A 21,399-nucleotide genomic window follows, 5' to 3' on the forward strand; every position below is an offset into this window, starting at 1 on the left:
GGAAATGGCTTGGAGGAAGAGAACAAGAAAGAGAGCAGAAAAACATGACAGGAAATAATGTAATCGAATGGAATGGAAAATGAAAAGCCAAGTAACAGAATAGAGCAGAGTGTAACAGAAAGGACCAGAAGGATAAGTCACAGAGTAGAAGAGTGAATGGATATTCCTTCTTCAAATATAATGAAACTGACACACAATCTGCTCCATTCACTTAATGCCATAGCTTTCACCCTCTCACAGAATTGCTTGTAACCTCCACTTTTCAAGCAGGTTTCTCACAAATTCGGGGTCTGACTTTCCCGGATTGGAAGGGAGATTGCTGTTGTAAAATTCTAGCCAATCAGCATGCTTTTAGAAACAACGGGCCGCACGGGAAAACCCGCATGTGTAAGGGCAGGTCTTTGTGTATGGCTCATATCCTGACTGCTTGGGGAACAGTCAGTCACTGCTGAAATCAATTTGACCAATGCCCTCAATTTGAGCAAACTTTGAAAACCACCACAAGGATTCTACTGTCGTTTCAGACTTGAGTAATGAAGTGAGACCAAGTCCAACTGAAGTTCAGCGTGGGCGTCTGGCTAGTGGCTATTAATAGCCCTTTATCAGCAGAAAAAACCAACGTGCACCAAAGCCAATAAGTGGCCAGCTGGTGCTCAGAAGCCTGTTGTCTGGAGCTTCACAGAAAAGGCTGTTTTCGCTCCCTTGATAAGACCACACACTCTCCAAATAAAACTAACTTCTGATGGCATCGTTTGCCCGTCCATATCACATCCTCTGAAGAAGTATGAGGAAGCACAATTGGGTCATTTTCCAACCCGCCTGTGTGGTTGAGTAGGGTAGAGACTAGTGAATTGATTCAGCACCCGTTCCTTTGATTCACCAGCACTACGAATTTGGACACATTTACAGCTGTACAAACTAGGAAAAATGGGGTTTACCTGATCAGCTGGCTGCCATTACAAACTTGCTATAATTTCAATTGAATTGTTTTTCTTAAGTAAAAGCTGTTTAACACCCACATAAAGTGAACTGCTACCACACTGAATGAACTACTCAAATTTGTAAGCATTTGCCTTTTGGGCAAAAGGTGGATCTGCTTCAGTCCAACGCAGGAAGTGAACTGTTTGGCGAGTCCAAGTGAGCTACTAACCCAGAGACACTGCGGAGCGCGTCGTCATTCAGAAACAACGCCCAAAACGGGGGAAAACACAAACTCCTGTCCAATCCTGGCGTTCTCCTATGTCGCGTGCATGGTCGGGTCTTGCACAAAAAGATTGTATATACAGAAGATGAACCCTCCAACTTACTTCATTGACAGCAACATCCACATTTTTCTTCTTGTCAATTCTCAACGGCTTCCTTGTTTTCCTCGGGAGTACATAAAAACTTTAACTGGCAATTTTTTACATTTGTTGTCTCGTGCAGCCCACCACACAACAGCTTTTAGCTATGTTTAATTCAAGAAAACTGACGCCGGTGTGTGGAAATGAACGGAGCTTTTCCCCCGTGATGGGCGTGGCCTATTTCATGCAGTGTCTACACTAGCAACTGTAGCACTGAACGAACAAATCACACACAGTTGCACCATGCAAAAAGTTGGCACGGTGTACCCAGTCCGAATGAAAGATCAGTTAAATTTGAACTCAACTTTAACTCAACTGAAGTTTGATATTCCAAATGAGTTCTGTGGGATAGCTGTAGCCTGAGGGCCTTTAGCGAGGTATTAGGAGGCTGAGTCAAAAGGCGACCCACAGACAGGAAGGTATGGAGGAGAGGCAACGAGGGGGGAGGACATGTAGCAAATGACCACGGGCCGTTCCCCAACCCGGGGCGCCGCGGGAAGGACTGAGCCCCACGCAGTGACCCACCGCGGGGCGCCCAGACCCAGGATAGCTACGTATGTACATTCACATTACACATGACTGGTCGACTCAATACATGATAGAATTAACAAAACATGTAAAGATGTACCAATGGGCTAAATGTATGGATAAAGAAATAATCCAACAGTGACAAATTAGTACATTGAGTAGCAACACATTGTCAGTTGTGGACTATTGCTGTAAACTACTGTGTACTCAATGTAGCATGGTAAATTGCTAAACCAAAAGGCATTGTGAGTGGGTATAAAGTATGAGGAAAACCCTGTGGCTCTGAGGAGGATGGAGAAAGCCACGGACAAACCCCACTGAAGCCGAGGAGCATCTGTGGACAGGAAGTAAGAACTAGCATCGCATCTTGAGCCTGACAGTGATAAGAGGCTCAAGATGTACACAGTGCTTTGAACTAGAGAAACACAAGAAAGAGAGAGAGAGAGAGAGAGAGAGAGAGAGAGAGAGAGAGAGAGAGAGAGAGGAAGAGGGAGAGTGCACCAAGCTAACTTGAATACTGAGGCAGACAGAGATAAATGGGGTGAGACAAAAGCAGAGAGAGAGCGGGGGAGATGGAGTCAGAGGGGTGAGGGGTGACTGAGAGAGAGAATACAGAGAGAGGGAGGGAGAGAGAGAGAGAGAGAGAGAGAGAGAGAGAGAGAGAGAGAGAGAGAGAGAGAGAGAGAGAGAGAGAATACAGAGAGAAGGTGACAGAGGGAGAAAGCAAAAATGGTGTCTGGGTGAACTTTGCAGGCAAGACTTTGAGAGGATAATTACATATAGTGACTCCAGAGGTAGAGAATGAGTTGCCAGTACTAAGCCTTCATACAGGGGGATTAGACCAGGACTGAACTCTCTCTGTCTCTCTCTCCACACCCTCCATATCTCTTTCCTTCTGGTGTCCTACTCTCTAAAGTGGACTATCTGCTCCCACTGCCAAGTCGTGTCCAAACCAACTATAGCAGCACTGTTTCTCTGTCCAGCTCCGGAGTCCAAAATGCTCAATAGAGGAACTGCTTCACAAAACGGCTGTGGCTCAGGAGGTAGAGCGCGTCGTCCACTAACCAGAAGGTCGGTGGTTCGATCCCCGGCTCCTCCAGTCTGCATGGCGAAGTGTCCTTGGGCAAGACACTGAACCCCAAATTTCTCCATGATGGCTGTGCCAGCACCCTGCGTGGCAGCTTGCCGCCTTCGGTGTGTGAATGGGTGAATGTAGGCACATTCTAAAGCGCTTTGGATAAAAACGCTATATAAATGCAGTCCATTTACAAAAGGAGAAGTCCGCTTTTGTTAACACCTAGTGTTACAAGTGTGATTAATGCATTTAAGTCAAATCCACCATGGGTTTATTGTTGTAATTGTTAGCTAGTTGAAGAAGCCTGTTGGTCATAAAAAAAGCAAGACCTCACAGGATATGCTCACCATTTTTTTTCTCTTCAAATGTTGAGCAATAACCACTAGGTCAGCTTTTTCCACCCACATAATGGATTTTGGTGTGTTCAAAGGAAACCCATTATATCCTCCGCTGCACTGGCATCGCATGGCTTGAAGGTTGGCTTCCAGGCCCACCTCTGACCTTGGGCTAGACTCTCATACCCTGATGAACACCACCCATGTGTCCATTGAAAGCCACTTGCACAGCAGATATGCCATTTGTGATGAGACATGATGGGGAAAATTGTATTGTCACAAGTCAGTGAGCACAATATGGCCCCACAACAGTACACCATGGTCAGACTGTTATTAAGGCAGTGCTACAGTCCTTCCTTAGCACAATTATGCTAAGGGCTTGGTTTTCAAACGTGTGGGCCCAAGCAGGGGGTTAAGTGGGTTGTGAAATGAAGGCGAAAAGAAGTAATAAGTAATTTGCTACAGTGAATGGTTTTCAAAAGTTAATTTTAAGAATGTTAATAACCCCTGCCATGACGTCCAACACCAACAACTGAACGCTGTCGCTGACTAATCTTGCTTGACAGTGTCTGGCTTCAAGGCTCGTTCTAGACAGGGTGCAGAAAAATACTCTTTTCAGTCTGGAGGCTTTTCACATCAGGTAATATCTTTATTATTATTATTATTATTATTATTATTATTATTATTATTATTATTATTATTATTATTATTCCCATTTTCTCCCCAATTGTACTTGGCCAATTCTTCCCCCTGCTGCCCCGGTCGCTGCTCCACCCTCTGTCGATCTGGGGAGAGCCGTAGACTAGCACCATGCTTCCACCGACACATGCGCAATTGCCAGCCGCTTCTTTTCACCTGACAGTGGGGGGCTTCACTGGCACATAGGAGGATCACGCTATTCCCACCAGTTCCCTTCCGCCGCGAACGGGCGCCCCGACCGACCAGAGGAGGCGCTAGTGCAACGACCAGGACACATACCCTCAATCTGGCTCCCCACCCGACTGTCAATCATGCCTGTATGGACGCCCGACCAAGCCGGAGGTAACACGGGGGCGCGAACCTGCGACCCTCATGTTGGTAGGCAGGGAATCTACTGCTACACTACCCGGACGCAAATCAGGTAATCATTTAATTAGCTTTCCCCAACTCTGCTATGTACAGTATCACAATGAGAAAGTTTGAAAGCAGGCTTTATTTCCCACTAACAAACAGAACAAGAGCAAGTCTGCAGGTTAAAGTGAAGGATGTTGCTAACTGGAGCAATGTTGCTATCTGGAGCACTGTCCTGGTCCACCGCCATGGCTTAGAAGTGAGCTCTCATCAAAGCCATGCATCTCAAAAAGTTGCCTCACTGAGCCCAGAACACTGAAGCGAGAATGATCGGGGCCTCATCAGGGCGTAACACCTCCTGATGGCTTATTTGCAGATGGCGCCGGCTACGTATAGCATCAGCCCCAGATTAGACGACAAGGCGCTCCATTTGTTCTCACATTATAGATGTGTGGCTGGCCTTGCCCCGCCCTCTCCCAGCCCCTTGAGCCATAGTGCTCTCTTTCTCCCTATCTCTCTGTCTCTGTCTCTCTCTCTCTCTCTCTCTACCCCTCCCCCTCTCACTGTAGTCTCCTTTCTTTAGTCTGTTCGCTCCACCACACCCCACCACACCACACCCCACACATACTTACACTTACTGGGCCCTCTGGCCACTGTGCCATATACAGTAGGTACGCGCTGGCAACTGCAAAGGCATTAATGGCACAGGGACCTAGTGTCCGAAACATCCTCATCATGATAGTAGCCTAGTATTTCTCAAGTAAGTCATGCAATAAGTTCTATATAACATAAACACTGCCTTGATTACATACCTGTATGCTTTAGAATATCCTCCCTTCAGATCTCTAATACTTGTTTTGGATACTTGGAAATGGTAGAGCTTGATTTTATCTTGTGAGTAGTATTGCCACTGTGAGGCTGGCTTATACGTGTTTGGCAAGACGAGTAAATCTGAAATACTATATTAAATCTAATTCAAAGACACAGTATCTTACGAAGGTCGCAGGCTCGCGCCGGATTGAGGGTATGTGTCCTGGTCGCTGCACTAGCGCTGCCTCTGGTCGGTCGGGGCGCCTGTTCAGGGCGGAAGGGAACTGGTGGGAATAGCGTGATCCTCCCACGTGTTACGTCCTGCCGGTGAAGCTCCCCGCTGTCATGTGCAAAGAAGCGGCTGGCAACTGCGCATGTGTCGGAGGAAGCATGGTGCTAGTCTACGGCTCTCCCCAGGTCGGCAGAGGGTGGAGCAGCGACCGGGGCAGCAGGGGGAAATTGGCCAAGTACAATTAAGGAGGAAATGGGCGAAGAATCATAAAAAATAAAAAATATATACAGTAAAGTATCTTCATAGAGAACTGCATCCCTCTTATGGTAATGTGTGACTGGATATATGTAGCCCCAATTTTAACGACTTTTACTCATTCATTTCCTTTAGCCACGTATTCTTCCCCCGGGCTGCAGGAAGTGGGAGCGTATCCAGAGATGCCTGCAGGGCTAACACAGATATACAGACAATCATTCACACACTCACATATATCAGCAGTTTACAGTCTCTAATCCACATGATTTGCATGTCTTTGGACTGCGGGAGGAAACTGGAACACCCAGAGGAAAACTCCACAAACATGAAAAGTCTTCACAGAAAGGGGCCAGGGTGGTAAATCTCGTTAAGCGGCTGTGTTAACCACTGAGCCACTATGACCCCCCCCCCCCCCTCAATCGACATTGGTTGGCCAATTACTGTTATAATGTTACATGTTATAATGTCATACTTCTGTAAGTGAATTTTCCTTTTGCTTTCCTCTCTCCACAGGGAGAATACAGAGCAGGCTCTGCTGCAGAACAGCACCGGCAGTCTCTCACTATATCTGCCACACCACTGCCCCTGACTAGCACATAGACTATACAGGCAGTCTCTCACTATATCTGCCACACCACTGCCCCTGACTAGTACATAGACTATACAGGCAGTCTCTCACTATACAGTATCTGCCACACCACTGCCCCTGACTAGTACATAGACTATACAGGCAGTCTCTCACTATATCTGCCACACCACTGCCCCTGACTAGTACATAGACTATACAGGCAGTCTCTCACTATATCTGCCACACCACTGCCCCTGACTAGTACATAAACTATACAGTGTTGCACTGCACTGTACAGTATGGAAGCAAACCTTTTGGAATACAGATAAGGAAGGAGCTGTCTACTCTAAACATGGGAAAACTCCACACAACATACTGTAGTGGTGCACTGCGGCCAACTGTCAGGCCACGTGAGGGAATGCAGAACTTTCCTTGAACTGATATGAAACAATGATCGTAATTCGTTGTCTTCCTACATCTAGCATGGTAGGGCTGGGCACCTCTAAAGAGCATGATGCAGGTTAGAGACAACTTTGCATTCATATGTGGGACTGGTATTTAGCAATATGATTCTTTTTTGTTTTATGTTCTTTCCCCACACATACAGTAGCTGCATCTAGACTGGTTTTTGTAAAGCAGCTGGCACGCGCGCCTGAAAACCCACAAATTGAACATAACACGTGTGACGTTTCCTCTGATTATTACCCCCGTATGCCGAGGGTCTGTTATCCGCCTGAGACCAGTCTGGAGTCTGACCAGAGACCACACGTCCCACCCACCATCTCAGCTGAGATGGTGGGTGGGACGTGTGGTCTCTGGTCCTCCAGAATTATATTTCCAAATAGGCGCTATTTTGATAAACCGATTGCATATTGGGGGGGTCTACGTTTGTCTACTAAAACTAATAAAACTTCATAAACTACCATATTAGATATTAACCTTTATAGAGCCCAAACTAAACAGTTGCCTTGGGTGAAAATGGCGTCAATTCAGATTTTTCTCCTGCTCGCTTCAATGCCGAAAGGCATTCTGGGCAGTGTTGCCAGATGGTAAATGTTGAATTATCGTACCAGAGGGTACGATATCAATCGTTTTTGGAGGTAAATTATCATACAAATAGGACAATTATCGTACCGTATCGTATCGTTTTTGTGTGTGTGTGTTTTTTGTTTTGGGGGAGGGGGGGTATTTTCATAAGAATCTTGAGCCCAAACTGTAAAAAAAATTATAATAATAAAAAATAACCTGCACCACACTCTTTAAGGTATCGTCCGAAAAAACTCAGTACCAAGTATCAAAACTTGTCCAGTCAGACGATACCTGTATTCAATCCTTTTTGTACGCACATCTAGAAAAAACTATTTGTATGGTCTTGCTCACAGCCAATCGCTGCAAGTGTTCATCGATTTAATGTGACGTGTGATTGGCCCACTATTGCAGCAGCTGCAACCCATGCAGTCTGTGGTGGTGAAGTTGACCGCGGTGTATGTGATGGAGGTGGCAGCTCAGCGTGCCGAGATGCCACCAAAACATACAAAAAATGTATTGAATGAAGCTATCGGTATCACTTAAGTTAAGGGTACTGGTATTAGATTAGTACTGGTATCAGCATTTTCTTAAGCGATACCCAGCCCTTTTCTTAAAGGGCACACACAAAATTCTCAAAACCTTGATACAGATATGAACCTTAACCTTAACCATTATCCTAATGTCCAGCAAATGAATACAGACACGCACACGGCCACACACGCGCACACGCACACGCACACGCACACGCACACACGCACACACACACACACACACACACACTTGAATTCTCTATTTGCTTCCACAAATTATATTAAAATCGCAGGGAATCAGATATAACGGGTTCGACAGTTCATGGGCACCTAAGGGTACACACAGCACCTTCTCCTCCACACAGCCAGGCTGCCTATGACCGCTGAAATAGAGCAATATTTGGCAAACTGTTTGGATTTGCTCTTAGACATGCCAGCAATGTTCAGACCACTAATGGTTAATTTATGTACATGGCCCAGGCACGCACACAAACACTCACACACACGCACACACGCACGCACGCACGCGCACACACGCACGCACGCACGCACGCACGCACGCGCACACACACACACACACACACACACACACACACACACACACACACACACACACACACACACACACACACACACACACACACACACACACACACACACACTGTATCACACGGTTGTCATGAATGAGTAATGAGGATATTGTCTGCATGATTGCAATGCACAGAGGCCTCTGCTTTAACCTCATTCAAAAGAAGGCAAATGTCAGATCAAGTTCTCCAATCAGCTCTCATTCAGCCAAGACAGAGAAGTGTCACAGCCAATTACACACATTGCAAATGCTCACATACATGCACACAAACACACACACACGTACACACACACACACACACACACACACACACACACACAAGCGCGCACACCACACACCACGTAGACACATTCTAACCATTATCTAGTGTCTGCAAAGGCATTGAAGAACCCATCGCACTGCATACTGCCATGGCTTACAGTATATTATGACAGTGAAAACAGCAGAAATCACTTCCACTGTCCAGTACTGAAACCATATGATTATATATAATATATATATTCTCATCCACTCAAGCACTCGTCCTTCATACAGCGAGAATATATTGTAGGCACTTGTTAACTGGAAAGCATGGAGTCCTCCTCTTTTCATCTCTCTCTCACACACAGACAGGCATACAGGCATACATCTAATGAACACACATCATGAATAATTGACCAGCGGCAGAAACACAAATTCAACACGCACAGACAAGCGTATAATAGGTATAAACACACACACACACACACACTCTCGCACACACATAGCTCTTAAGCAGAGAGCACGGTATAGGGGGAAAGGAGTGCTCTACCTTTGCTTCTACCTACAGTTACGGAGAGGAGAGCGGATCCGCAGAGAGAAGAGAGGGAGGAGTGTCATCCCGTGCAGAACAGGAGAGAAAAGTGGAGATAAGCTATTATTAGTCTACATTGAGCCTGTATGCTGACGACTTGACATTTTCATGCAAAACGGAGACGGCCATGCAAATGGATCGGCGCTGGAGAAAGCCTTCCTCCGGGGGGAGACACAGAGGGGCACGTGGCAGCGCGCTGCACGCGCACGCACACACACACACACACACACACACACACATTCGACATAAACCTGTGTGCACTTCCAGTACACAACACGCATAGAGATATACACACAGTGAGCGCACACTTCATGCGAGGGAGAGGCTCCCTCACAGACATCACCTCCCTTAGGTGCTCATGTCCTGCAGTCTATTGAAAGCACATCACATTATGGCCATGTACCTCTGCGGCTGTTCCTGACTCTCCCCATCATGCTCTTCACATTCTCAGCATGTCCCCTCTGCTTCTCCTCTCTCTTCATCTCTTGATTTATTACATCTCTATTCTAACCCCCCCTATGGGCCCCCACCTAAATTCTCGCCCCCACTTCTGTTCTCCTGTCCCCCCCACCCACCCCCCACCGCCACCCCCTCACCCTCTGTTCCTCTGCCCCCCACCCACCACCCACCACCCACCCCCATGGAGTTCAGGCAGGAATGGCAGAGTGTGTCATCGCATGTTAGCTGTAGAAATGAGCCTGGCACACAATTATGTAATACACATAAACCTGGGTGGAATGAGGGAGAAAGAGGGGGAGGGAGAGAGAGAGAGAGAGAGAATAGAGGAAGGTAAGATGAGAACATGCTACTGTATGCCTCCATGCCCCCCCCCCCCCCACACACACACACACACCCTTCTCCACAGCAATGACGGGAGCATCGCAGCAAACGCACACGGACAGGTAGTGAAAGCACACACCGTAAAATTACACCCCAAAACCCCCAAGCCAGGCAGAGATCGGAGGCAGGAAGGGGGGAAGGGGGACAGGAAACAGATCTACAGAGAAAAGGAAGAGAGTACCTTGCTCCGCCTTCAGGTGTGCGAGGCCTTGGGGAGAGAATTGGACAGACAGAGACGGATAGAAACCATTTGAGAAACAACAGCACACCAATACGGCAAGTGTATTGTGATTATGCATGCTTTGTGTGATGGCAAAGCATGGCTAACACGCTATTAAACGACAAAGCTTTCTCCAGTAGCATGTGAAAGCTTTCTGTTAAGAATAGAAAAATGACTAAGAAATATACAGAAAATATACACTGGCTCTGCATGTTGTTTACTAAGTATTGGGGTACTTGTATATTTTCACACGCTTCTTAAAATTGACTGCATAATAATCAAACGTAACTTTTAACTAAATAAATATATATGTGAAGCATTTGTCCTGAATGAAGAGATGTCATTACAATAGAGAGCCAAAGTGGAACGTCACTTCCTGCTTCAGCACTGTACCAGATATTTTCATCCGCCATTTATTTTCCCATAGACATTCCGTAAAATGCTTATTAAAATAGTTGTACTTGTTCAAACCAAACGGTACATACATATTTAGAAACAGGAGAGATCACATAACATTTCAGAACAAAACGATGTTTTTCGATGTTTTTAGGTTTTGGTCTGACTGAAATGTTCTATGGTCTCTCCCGATTCTAAATATACAGTAGCTGAACCGTTTTACGAAATGTAAAAACGTGAAAATAAATTGCGGAAGAAAATGTCTGGTACAGTGCTGAAGCAGGAAGTGACGTTCACTTTGCCTCGATCTCTATAGGTGAAACTATGACTAGCTCTTTTTCTGTCTCAATCATCATGATCTGGTCCTGAAGACTCACCTGGTGGTTTTCTCTGGACTGCTGTGGAGATGGCATAAAGAAGGAAAGAAGGCAAAGAGATGTCTCGCATTAGGAACACACTACAGCTTCTTTTGCATGTGGATCTAACCATGCAAAAACGTAGCACACTGCTAAGCATTTTCTCATGTAAGGAGCTAAGAGGTGCCCCTTGACATGCCTGTTCAAAATAAACCCATTTCAATATAAATCCCTGTGGAGAGAAACACAGTCAAATGAATCTGTCCCGTCCTTTCAGGGAACCAGATTCACATTAGTCACGATCGATTGGCAACCAACTCTTCCACATTTCGAATATTGTTACTTAGACATAATATTCTGCATCTTATCTCACAGAGTGCCTCACATACAGAAAAGAAGAGACATAAATCCACACTCTGAGGATTTATGGTGTTGTGAGGTTTGTGGATCTCTGGACGCTCCTCAGACCCATATCCCTGCCCCTCTCCCCCACCCACCACCACCACCAGCAGAGTTTCCTTCAATGCTGACCCAAATCCATGCACCCCCTATGCCACAAGGGGTGCCAGAGGGCCTATGGTTTCTTGTTGGCTTAGAGGAACGCTCACTGTGGGGGACTCCAGTAGTTTACAGCATGGTTTTGCAACAAAAAAAAGACACAGGTTAAGCTTCATCCCTTGAGACAAACATCCTCACCAGGTTCTCACCGGTGGATGACCTCCTTGTATCAAACACACCAATTAGATTTACTGTAGGCCGGGCGCATGAGAGAGAGATCAGTCAGTGACGGGAGTGTCAGTCGTACCTGTGACTATATGTTAACTAAGCTATGCGGCAGGCATTATCCCGTATCTTGTCACGGCTGCAACCGGATGAGATGTGTACAGCTGCCTCCTCCTGAGGGTCGTCTCAAACCCTGGCGCACGCAGGCGTGAATGGATGTAAAGGGATTTCTGTAATCAGAGCCCCTCGAGAGCAACAAGTAGTACGTGACAAGAGGAAATTAAACAAATCTTAATTAAGGCCGACTACATTACACATTTTAAAGTGCCGGTGCTAATACGCAATGTGAGATATTAATTTGACTCCGAGCATTTAAACTAGTACTGTGCCTTGATCTCCGGCCAGGCTGCACAGAGGCCTCCCGTTTCCCACCACTGGATACTGACTGGGGATTTTCTGCCATGGCGGCTTTAGTTTCCTGTGCTTCGTCTCGAGCCTCTCAAAGATGGCCCCCGTGTCATTTTTATCACGAGCGCGCAGCATTCATGCTAAATGTAACGCGCACAGCAGAGGCCAGAAATAACCTTCACAAGGAGGAGGAGGAAGAGGCAGAGGAAGACAAGTGACATGGACTGGTGAAGGCTTCCTCCCGTCTCCTTTAGGGAGCCCAAAATGGCTGCTACTTGGATGACATTGGCAGAGCAAGAGGGGAAGGACGGAGGATGTTGGTGGGGGGAAGGGAGATAGTGGCCAGCTGATGGACAGTAGTGCTGCTCCAGCTCTCCACTAGACCATTCTGGACCCCTGCATGTGTGCCTGTGCTGATTTGAGTGTGAGAGCAGGCTCCTCCCGTGTGTGGATGTGTGCATGTTTTTTGTGTGTGCGTTTCCGTGCATATTTTTGTGTATGTATGTGTGTGTGTGTGTGTGTGTGTGTGCACATGCTTTTGTTTGCACTCGATACATGTGTGCATATGTGCCGAGCATGTGCGCATATGTGTGTGCGTGTAAAGCCCTTTTCCTTCATGCAACATCGTCCAGAACAAGCCAATGTGCTGCAATGGTAATCCCCTTGCTCTATATTACCAGCAGCTTCCCCACTCAAATCCAAACATCATTTTCAGCTCGGCCACTAGACACAAATGCGCTCTGCACTATAGAATCAGGCAACTCCCTGCACCATTTTTCCTCCACCCCCCCCTCCCTGACCTATTTTTATAGTAAGATTATTGTAACTGTCATTTTTTTTCCCCATGTCTGTTTATTAATCCTTAAAGCTAAGCCTGGAGGCACCATTTCAGCACTTGCTTAACAGTTTGCTCAGCCCAGTCTTCAATTACTATCCTTCCATCAGGTCAGTGGATATTTTTTAAGCAAAAGGGGTCCGCTTAAAATGCTCATCACAAATGCAGGATGTGGGATCATGCGATCATTTTACATATTAATTAAACAATCCAGTGATAGCTCTTAATAACCTTGACCTTATGCACATCGCACTAATGGGGAAACCCTGAGGTATTCAAGAGACTTCATAATGTCAGCCCTATTAATTTAATTGAATAGAACGCGGGAGAAAAACATCCAGACATTTTCGTGATAGACACCGCCATTTGCACAGACAATAACGGGGACCAAATTAAGTCATTACTAAAGACGACTCGGCACAAATCAATAGTTGATGGAGTTTATTATCGCCATGCGCCACAAGCCTGCGTGTGTGGCGAGCGAGTGGTGATGAGTGGTGTCTCATTTCAGCTCATTGATTGGACACTCTTTAGTCACACGGATACATTGTGATCCACATGGCAGGAGATACGGAACATGTGGTTCTAAGCTGATCGCCTAGCTGGATGGTTTAGGTCGAGCTTCAGGAGAACGAGAGAGAGAGACAGAGAGAGAGAGCGAGAGAGAGAGAGAGGGAGGCAGTGAGGCAGTGATGGGGGCTATTGTCTCACAATTATGACTATAATTATGTTTATAATGACATTTCAGCAGCTGAGTGAAACATCGTTATTTCGGCCAGCAATCTCATGAAGCGGGCAAGATTATGCTAGAGATATAAACACCAAACGTATTAATGATCTGGATGTTTTTCAGTGCTAGTTTCAGAAACGGGCCCATACCCCAATTTCTGATCCCACATTAGAATTCTGTCTATTCCTCCTATTTCCACCCTCCTACCTGTGGGCTAGTGGGCTAGCAGGCTAGCATAAGGCATACGGCTGGCAAAACGCTTCTAAGACCCAGTCCACTCAGTCAGTCAGCCATCTGCCCATTTTAAAGAGCAACTCCAGGGGCCTCGTTGCTGTGTGTGTGTGTGTGTGTGCGCACGTGCGTGCGTGTCTGCGTCTGTGTGTGTGTGTGTGTGTGTGTGTGTGTGTGTGTGTGTGTGCAAAAAGCACCTGTGTCTGTATGTGAGGCTTGGGCTATGCAGCCAGATAACATAGAAATGTTCACCGGTTTGAGAGATTGCTTCCATTGCTCATTAACGTACAGCATAATCACCTGTGTTCCTGCAAGCGCGAAGCAGTTGAGGGCCTCTAATTGTAATAATAAACAAACAAAATGTGAAATTGTGGTCACTTTGAGCGGCCCACAAAACCTACTTCAGCTTGAGTGTTAAAAGTGCTTGGGCATTTGTGGTGGACATAGTTTGTGCAGGACGGACAGGTGAAGGTGACGGTGATGTTTGTGCAGGATGGACAGTTGGAGGTGACAGTGGTGTTTGTGCAGGACGAGGTGACGGTGGTGTTTGTGCAGGACGGACAGTTGGAGGTGACGGTGGTGTTTGTGCAGGATGGACAGTTGGAGGTGACAGTGGTGTTTGTGCAGGACGAGGTGACGGTGGTGTTTGTGCAGGAGGGACAGTTGGAGGTGACGGTGGTGTTTGTGCAGGAGGGACAGTTGGAGGTGACGGTGGTGTTTGTGCAGGACGAGGTGACGGTGGTGTTTGTGCAGGAGGGACAGTTGGAGGTGACAGTGGTGTTTGTGCAGGACGAGGTGACGGTGGTGTTTGTGCAGGAGGGACAGTTGGAGGTGACGGTGGTGTTTGTGCAGGAGGGACAGTTGGAGGTGACGGTGGTGTTTGCGCAGGAGGGACAGTTGGAGGTGACGGTGGTGTTTGTGCAGGATGGACAGTTGGAGGTGACGGTGGTGTTTGTGCAGGACGGACAGTTGGAGGTGACGGTGGTGTTTGTGCAGGATGGACAGTTGGAGGTGATGGTGATGTTTGTGCAGGACGAGGTGACGGTGGTGTTTGTGCAGGACGAGGTGACGGTGGTGTTTGTGCAGGACGGACAGTTGGAGTTGACGGTGGTGTTTGTGCAGGATGGACAGTTGGAGGTGACGGTGGTGTTTGTGCAGGATGGACAGTTGGAGTTGACGGTGGTGTTTGTGCAGATGCGTTTTCTGGGAAAATTAGCCATCTCTGTTCTCATTATACTCCTAATGATGTTTCCCCATCTCTGTGGTGTAATCAACAATCAGCCACATCAGTTAATGAGAAGGCAGAAACGAGCTGCAGTCGGATCAGCCGGGATGGTGGACTGTTTGTGTGTGTGTGTGTGTGTGTGTGTGTGTGTGTGTGTGTGTGTGTGTGTGTGTGCGTGCGTGCGTGCGTGCGTGCGTGCGTACGTGCGTGCGTGAGCGCGGGCCCGCGGGTGGGCGCGTGCGTGCGTGCGTGTTGAAGGGGGATTCTCATCCAAAGGCGGTCCTCCTGGGACAAATTATGGAACAGTGAATTGAGTCTGGCTCTGCCCCCGGGGCTGAGATATGGCCATCTCGTCCTCTGTCCGGCTGACTCACAGCTCCGCTCTTCTCTTCTCTTCTCTAACCTTAAGTTGTTTTAACACAAGGATGTCACCGTCCCCCTGTCAGCTCACAGGAAGCTCTCAGACAAATGGGCCACGCCTCCTCTTACAGCGACTGATAGACGCAGGCAATGAGCAAATGGGACGAAGCAAAAAGGGGGCCAGTCCGGTGCGTCCGCTCCACTGCTCTGCAACCAGCACAGTGCGATCGAGCTCCAAACAGTAGGAAACCATATACAGCAAAACTGTTTCCCACTTATCCTTAATTTACTGACATTCTAAATGCAAGCTACAGTACATTAGAGAAAAATGATAACATGTAAATTGTATTAGATACAGTCTAAAAACAGTCAGCAGTATTCAGTGAGCATTCCCCTGTTTGTTTTTTTGGTCAAAATGGAGTCATCCCTCAGCCATGGCGGACTGATTTAAATAGGCAGGAAGTGGGTCAGCAGTGGAGGAAACTCGACATGGGTCTGTTCACACAAAGTCATCCTTTACAACTCATACAAGAAAGAGGAGTTAGGGGAGTAAGAGTGCTGTGATGGAAATGTATTCTCTGTATTATTTCTCTAAGAAAACTCCAAAGATCAGCATCAGCTGAAATCGGGGTCCTGCAGCATGTCACTCACACTGGGTCACCACTTAGAGAGTCAGGATGTAAAAGATATTTGCTGAAGTTGGCTAAAGTTGTGTATGCCTGTAGGGCTTAAAAAGTGTGAAGATGTGTTAGGATGTTGTCAAAGTGCCGCACCTCAAGAGAGGAAAAACATCTCCAAAAGAGATGACCTTGGCATAGAAGCAGAGGGAAAATAGATGAAGTTGTTTCTTATTCAAGCATTGTGTACCTTCAGGTCCCCGCACCACCTTGCATGAGCTGAATACATTTAATGGAGAAAAGAGAACTGAGTGATGTCATTTTAGTCGTATCAGCTAATATCCACTGGTTCCTCATCAAACGTAATAACTGTGAAGGAGAGGAAATGCTGAGCGCATCACCTTAACTCCCACATGAAACATGAACACTTTCTAAAAGAGTAACTACCCACACAAACATATTAACGGTGCTACTGTATGCCCTGTGTGAGGTGCATTACAACTTTGAAACACATGGGAATATAGCTGCTCTTGCTTCATATAAATTACTCTGTTGTGTACATTCTGTATTATAATAATCAATGCATATTATTCAGGGAATTTGATAGATGATGTCTGGGGTGGCACAAATCATGTTAGGACTAGCGGGGACAGCAACAAAGTTAATCAAGATGAATTTTAAATTTGGTTCATGTGGTTCAGCAGTCTGTGTGGAGATTTACGGTGAAAAGATAACGACTGTCTGGGTGTTGTATGGCAAACGCCAGGATATCATTTTAACATGAACTGTATCTGTCCAAATGCAAAACACAAACCTGTGGGGTTAGTCAGTGGGCAAACATTACCTTATATACCTAGAAGAGCAAAGATGGTGTTAGATCAATGCTACATTTGGAAGGAATCTGTGTTTAAGACAACAAGCATTTTTCTGCCACTACAAATCCCTCTGAAATTTTTACACCGACTTTAATCAATATTCAACGCTTGACACAGAAAGCAGTGGAGCCGGCCCACTTACCTTCAGCGCAGTATCGACCTACATATCCAGTTCTGGAGCAGTCACAGTAGGGTTCTCCATCTGCCAGAGAGCAACTCCCTCCATTCTCGCAAGGGTTCTCTGTGCACAGTCCGATCATCTCCAAACGCACCTTCTGGCTATTGATGAGCGTGGGCAGCTTACTCCCATAACTCAGATCAGTGATAATTCCCTTGAACGGTGGCAGCTCACGGACGGAGGGCAGGGTGATGGCGGTCGCGCGGATGTCCCCCGGGAGCCCTCCCAGGAATAGGTCGCTCACGATCTTCATGAACTGTCGCTGGGGCCGCACCTCGTCCGCCTTGGTCTGGCCGTCCAGGGCCAAGACCGTCCGCAAGTAGTGCCTGCTGACGGCGGCGAAGTGCCAGCGGCTGTCGTTGACCGTCTTGTTGGAGGTGATGGTGGTCTCGGCGCAGTCGATGCTGTAGTGCAGCTGCAGGTGACCCTCCGATACCGCCAGAAGCAGAAAGTCGCAATATCCGCCGTCGTCAAAGTAGATCATCAGGCCGTCAGATTCTGATGTCTTGAACTGGAAAGTCAGGTCACTTGTGGTGCTGGCGTCCCAGCGCAGGTAACGAGCCCACTGGCCTTCAGAACCAGTAAACTCCAGTCCCACTCCCAGGCCCAGCATGGTACTGAGCAGCAAGAGGACATGCCCTGGTAAGGTGGTGGGATTCATGGTAGAGAATAGTAGGGTGCGCTGTTGTAGGGTTAGAAATGGGGGTAGATCCTCAGTGATAATAACATCTGATTATGTCTAGGATCCAAGATTTATCTGCTGAATGTTATATTCCATATAATCTTACAGTCAAATAGAGAATGCAATATCCGTTTTTATTTGTGATGCAAATGTAATGTTGATAATAGACAAAATCGAATCTTCTCAGCCGAGTCTAAGCAGAGATATATGGGGAAATATCCAATTTCCACATAAAGCGGACAGGTATGAGTGCTAAGATGAAGAAGATCCTTAGTGTTTTCTGTCAGTGATTCAGAGCTGCATCCGCTGATTTCTCTTTGAGGCGACTTCCTGGATTGAGGCACACTACCTCCATGGTTGGTCCAGTTCCGTGTCCGTGCCCCATGATCTTCTCTCCAGCTTCAGGCACACCTATGACAGAACTGCAGACAACGGACATGTCACCAACATGCTTCGTTAAGCAAGAAGTCATTTTTAATTTCACATGTCAGGACCTTTTCTTTTTTTCCCATGACAGTAAAAAAAACAGCTAACTCGGAGTGGGAAAAAGTGCTTTGGTTCACTGTTGTTCACTGTTTAATCACCACATAAACTTGTTAACTACTGCTAATAATAAGTGAATATGTATAGGAGGCAAGGGCATGTTCCATAATTCAACAAAACCATATTATAAACTAAATGAGATCTATTTGATCCAAAACCTTAGGCATTGGCTGTTATGAAAAGACCCAACACAAATTAACCTATCCTTTTACATCTACAGTACTAATTGCAAACCAGTCGTTTGAAAATAATTGGTTATCCTGAAGAAGCAAAATAGAGGAGTGATTGTATTGTTGGAAAATAGCAATGTCTTCTAAATTAAACAAAACTATGATTTGAGTTTAAATCCTCTACTAAAGAAGGGTGGACCATGTAGAGTAAAAGTGGCTCTCCATGAGGCCATTAAATAACACTAAGTAACCAATATTAACGTCCATTAAGGTTTACGAGTATTTTTATGTGGGGGGCCATGTCTTCCCAATTACCCATTTTATTTGAGCTGGAACTCAAATAATCACTCAAACTTTTATAGCATCACTACAAGAGTCTCGAGGAGTACCGCACACCGCTGAAAATTTAGAAAGATATCCTGGCTGCTGCTGTTGTTGACTCTGTGATGAGTGAAAATCCATTTGAGGTGAGCCAGTACATGTGTTTAGCTGCAAACGTCCACCTGCTATCTCTAAGGGCCTGCTGGAATCCTGATAGATATGACTAATTATCCGCAAGCCACTTTCCCTCTCATTTGCATGTCTTTAGGGGATTAAAATCATAAACAGCTATTCAGAAAGACGTTCGGATGCTACAGTACCACTTCACATTGGAACCCACGATTAAAGTTTTTTTCTTCTTCTTCTGGCCAAATGATTTCCACCACTGGAGCCCAGATGAAACCGAAAGGGGGTTTTAGCCCACTAGCCTACAGTAGGTTGCTAGACCTGTACTCATTCAGCTCTATTTGAATTTGCTCAATAGACCTAGAAACCGTATATGTGTGTGTACTCTTCCAGTATTTGCCCTTGCATTTGTTTTGGCAGTGGGCTGTCCAGCAGACAAAGGCTTTGTCCAATCATGACGGTGGCAGAGCACCATGCAATACAATAGGCCCTTTAACCACCTGCCCTGAATAGTTAATCTTGCCGCAGCAGGCGAGCTATTGAGTCCTAGTAACTGATACCTATGCTAATGCAGTGTGTGTGCCTGGACGCGTGCGTCCCGCTATATACGTGTCTCTCTTGACAACGCTGCGTTGCCTGGCCGGATCATTGTGTTTGTCGTAAAGGTGACTCTGTGAGACAGCAAAGAGGTTACAAGGCTCAGTGGGGTCAGGGGTCAACAGAACTGTGGACACAGCCATGCCCATCCAGCCCCGCCTCCTGAGATGTGCTGTGTGCTGATAAGGTGCTGCATGGGGTGGCCTATCTCTACGTATCATGCGCCTATGAAACCCGAGATCTCCAGTCTCCTATGAAAATTGGCCATGCCCTGTATTCAATTAACATGACTTATTGTGTGCATTGCCTAAGTGAGGCATCAGGTGTCCCTGTGTGAGCCATTGATTCGATAAGGAATGCTAACGATGCTAAACAGGTTGCCTTTCTTAACTACAGCGTCAAAGCAGAAACGTGCTTGTTTTTTGCCTATGCGCAACAAATACCATGTAAAGAATAACGTGCTAAAATTAACGTCGCTCTCATGAAACTTGACATGCAACATCCATTGAAAATAGCCTCGCCTATTCAATGACATGACATATTCTATGCATATTGTATGTCAATGCCAAACTCAGGTATCAGGTGTCCCGCCTTTCTCCCCACAATAGCAAACGTCAAGTCCACCTGCATATAGGCCTTACGTTATCTCTGTATGTAACGTAAGTTATAGCCTATGCCACCAGTTGAGGCGAACGGAGACAATATTGACTTTTTCATTGACATTAAATTACAGCCTGTCAATTTGCTTCAACAGACACTTATCTCATTATGGGGAATTGTCCTTCAGAGTACCCTCAAAATTGCCAATTAGCATCATTAGCATTCGCCATTCAGAACAATGGGTTATTGAAAGGCTAAAACAAGTTAATTAATGTAGCTTGCAGCTAGCAGAAGCTATCACGATAACAAAGAGGCTAAGACAAATTCCTTGTATGTAACTAACTTGCATACTGTGGCAATAAAAGTGATTCTGATTCTGATTCTGAACAGTCCTGTAACTCAAGTATGTATAGGAGACATGTTTTGTTTCCTCTGTAAATGCCTAATTAAACAACAGCCTAAAATTCAACATGGCGGTATAGGCTACCTTGACGTCTTTGCTTCAACCCTCAGCAGGAGTCTTGACATGGTTGTAATTATGCTAGAATAAGCACATAATGTGTGCTTAACATGATTGGTTGTGCACATTGCAATATTATTTTCCAGGATACATACACCTTGAATTATTAAATAGTGGAGGATATGAGATGACCTGTACAGGATACCATACCATACTGACTGAGCATACAGTAAATGATGCATCTAGTGGTGGTGCTGCGGATTTATTGACAATGTTTGTAATGTAGCCCCCCCGTCTGACTGGAGACCCCTGTACCCCCCCGCTGGACTCCCTGTCTATCACAACCAGCTTCAGGCTGGAGGAAGGATTGAATTCTACATCAGTCACCGCAAACATGGGCTCTATAGGCTATACTTTTAATGTGTATCTGGGCCAGGAGCTGCTAGTCTATAGTCCAGTGGTTTCCAAAGGGACATCCACTCGTCCTTGAAGGTTACAGGAGATCGCCAATTTTTTTTTGAATTTCACTATTTTTAATACCCACCTATAGACAATAACACAGTGAGATATAGCCTACTATAGTGTGGCTGTTGATCACATGCAGTTATATATATAAATAAATAAATATAAATAAATAAATAAATACATACATAAATAAATAAATAAATAAATAAATAAATAAATAAATAAATAAATACATAAATAAATGGTTCCCCAGGACAAAAGCTTA

At 46.0% G+C, this 21,399-nt stretch overlaps 1 protein-coding gene across 1 annotated transcript in view; it reads right to left on the reverse strand.

The window, feature by feature from the left end:
- nrxn3b (neurexin 3b) overlaps positions 1 to 17,831 on the reverse strand; it is a gene marked incomplete at both ends in the record, with an annotated part of 373,896 nt that extends 356,065 nt beyond the window's left edge. The window contains one exon of the mRNA XM_083643677.1: positions 17,108 to 17,831. Coding sequence (XP_083499803.1) covers positions 17,108 to 17,831 — 724 coding nt within the window. The remainder of the gene's footprint in view (positions 1 to 17,107) is intronic.
- Positions 17,832 to 21,399: the final 3,568 nt, after the last annotated feature.

Source organism: Poromitra crassiceps (genome assembly GCF_964638095.1).
Source record: "Poromitra crassiceps genome assembly, chromosome: 9".
Taxonomy (NCBI): Eukaryota; Metazoa; Chordata; class Actinopteri; order Beryciformes; family Melamphaidae; genus Poromitra; species Poromitra crassiceps.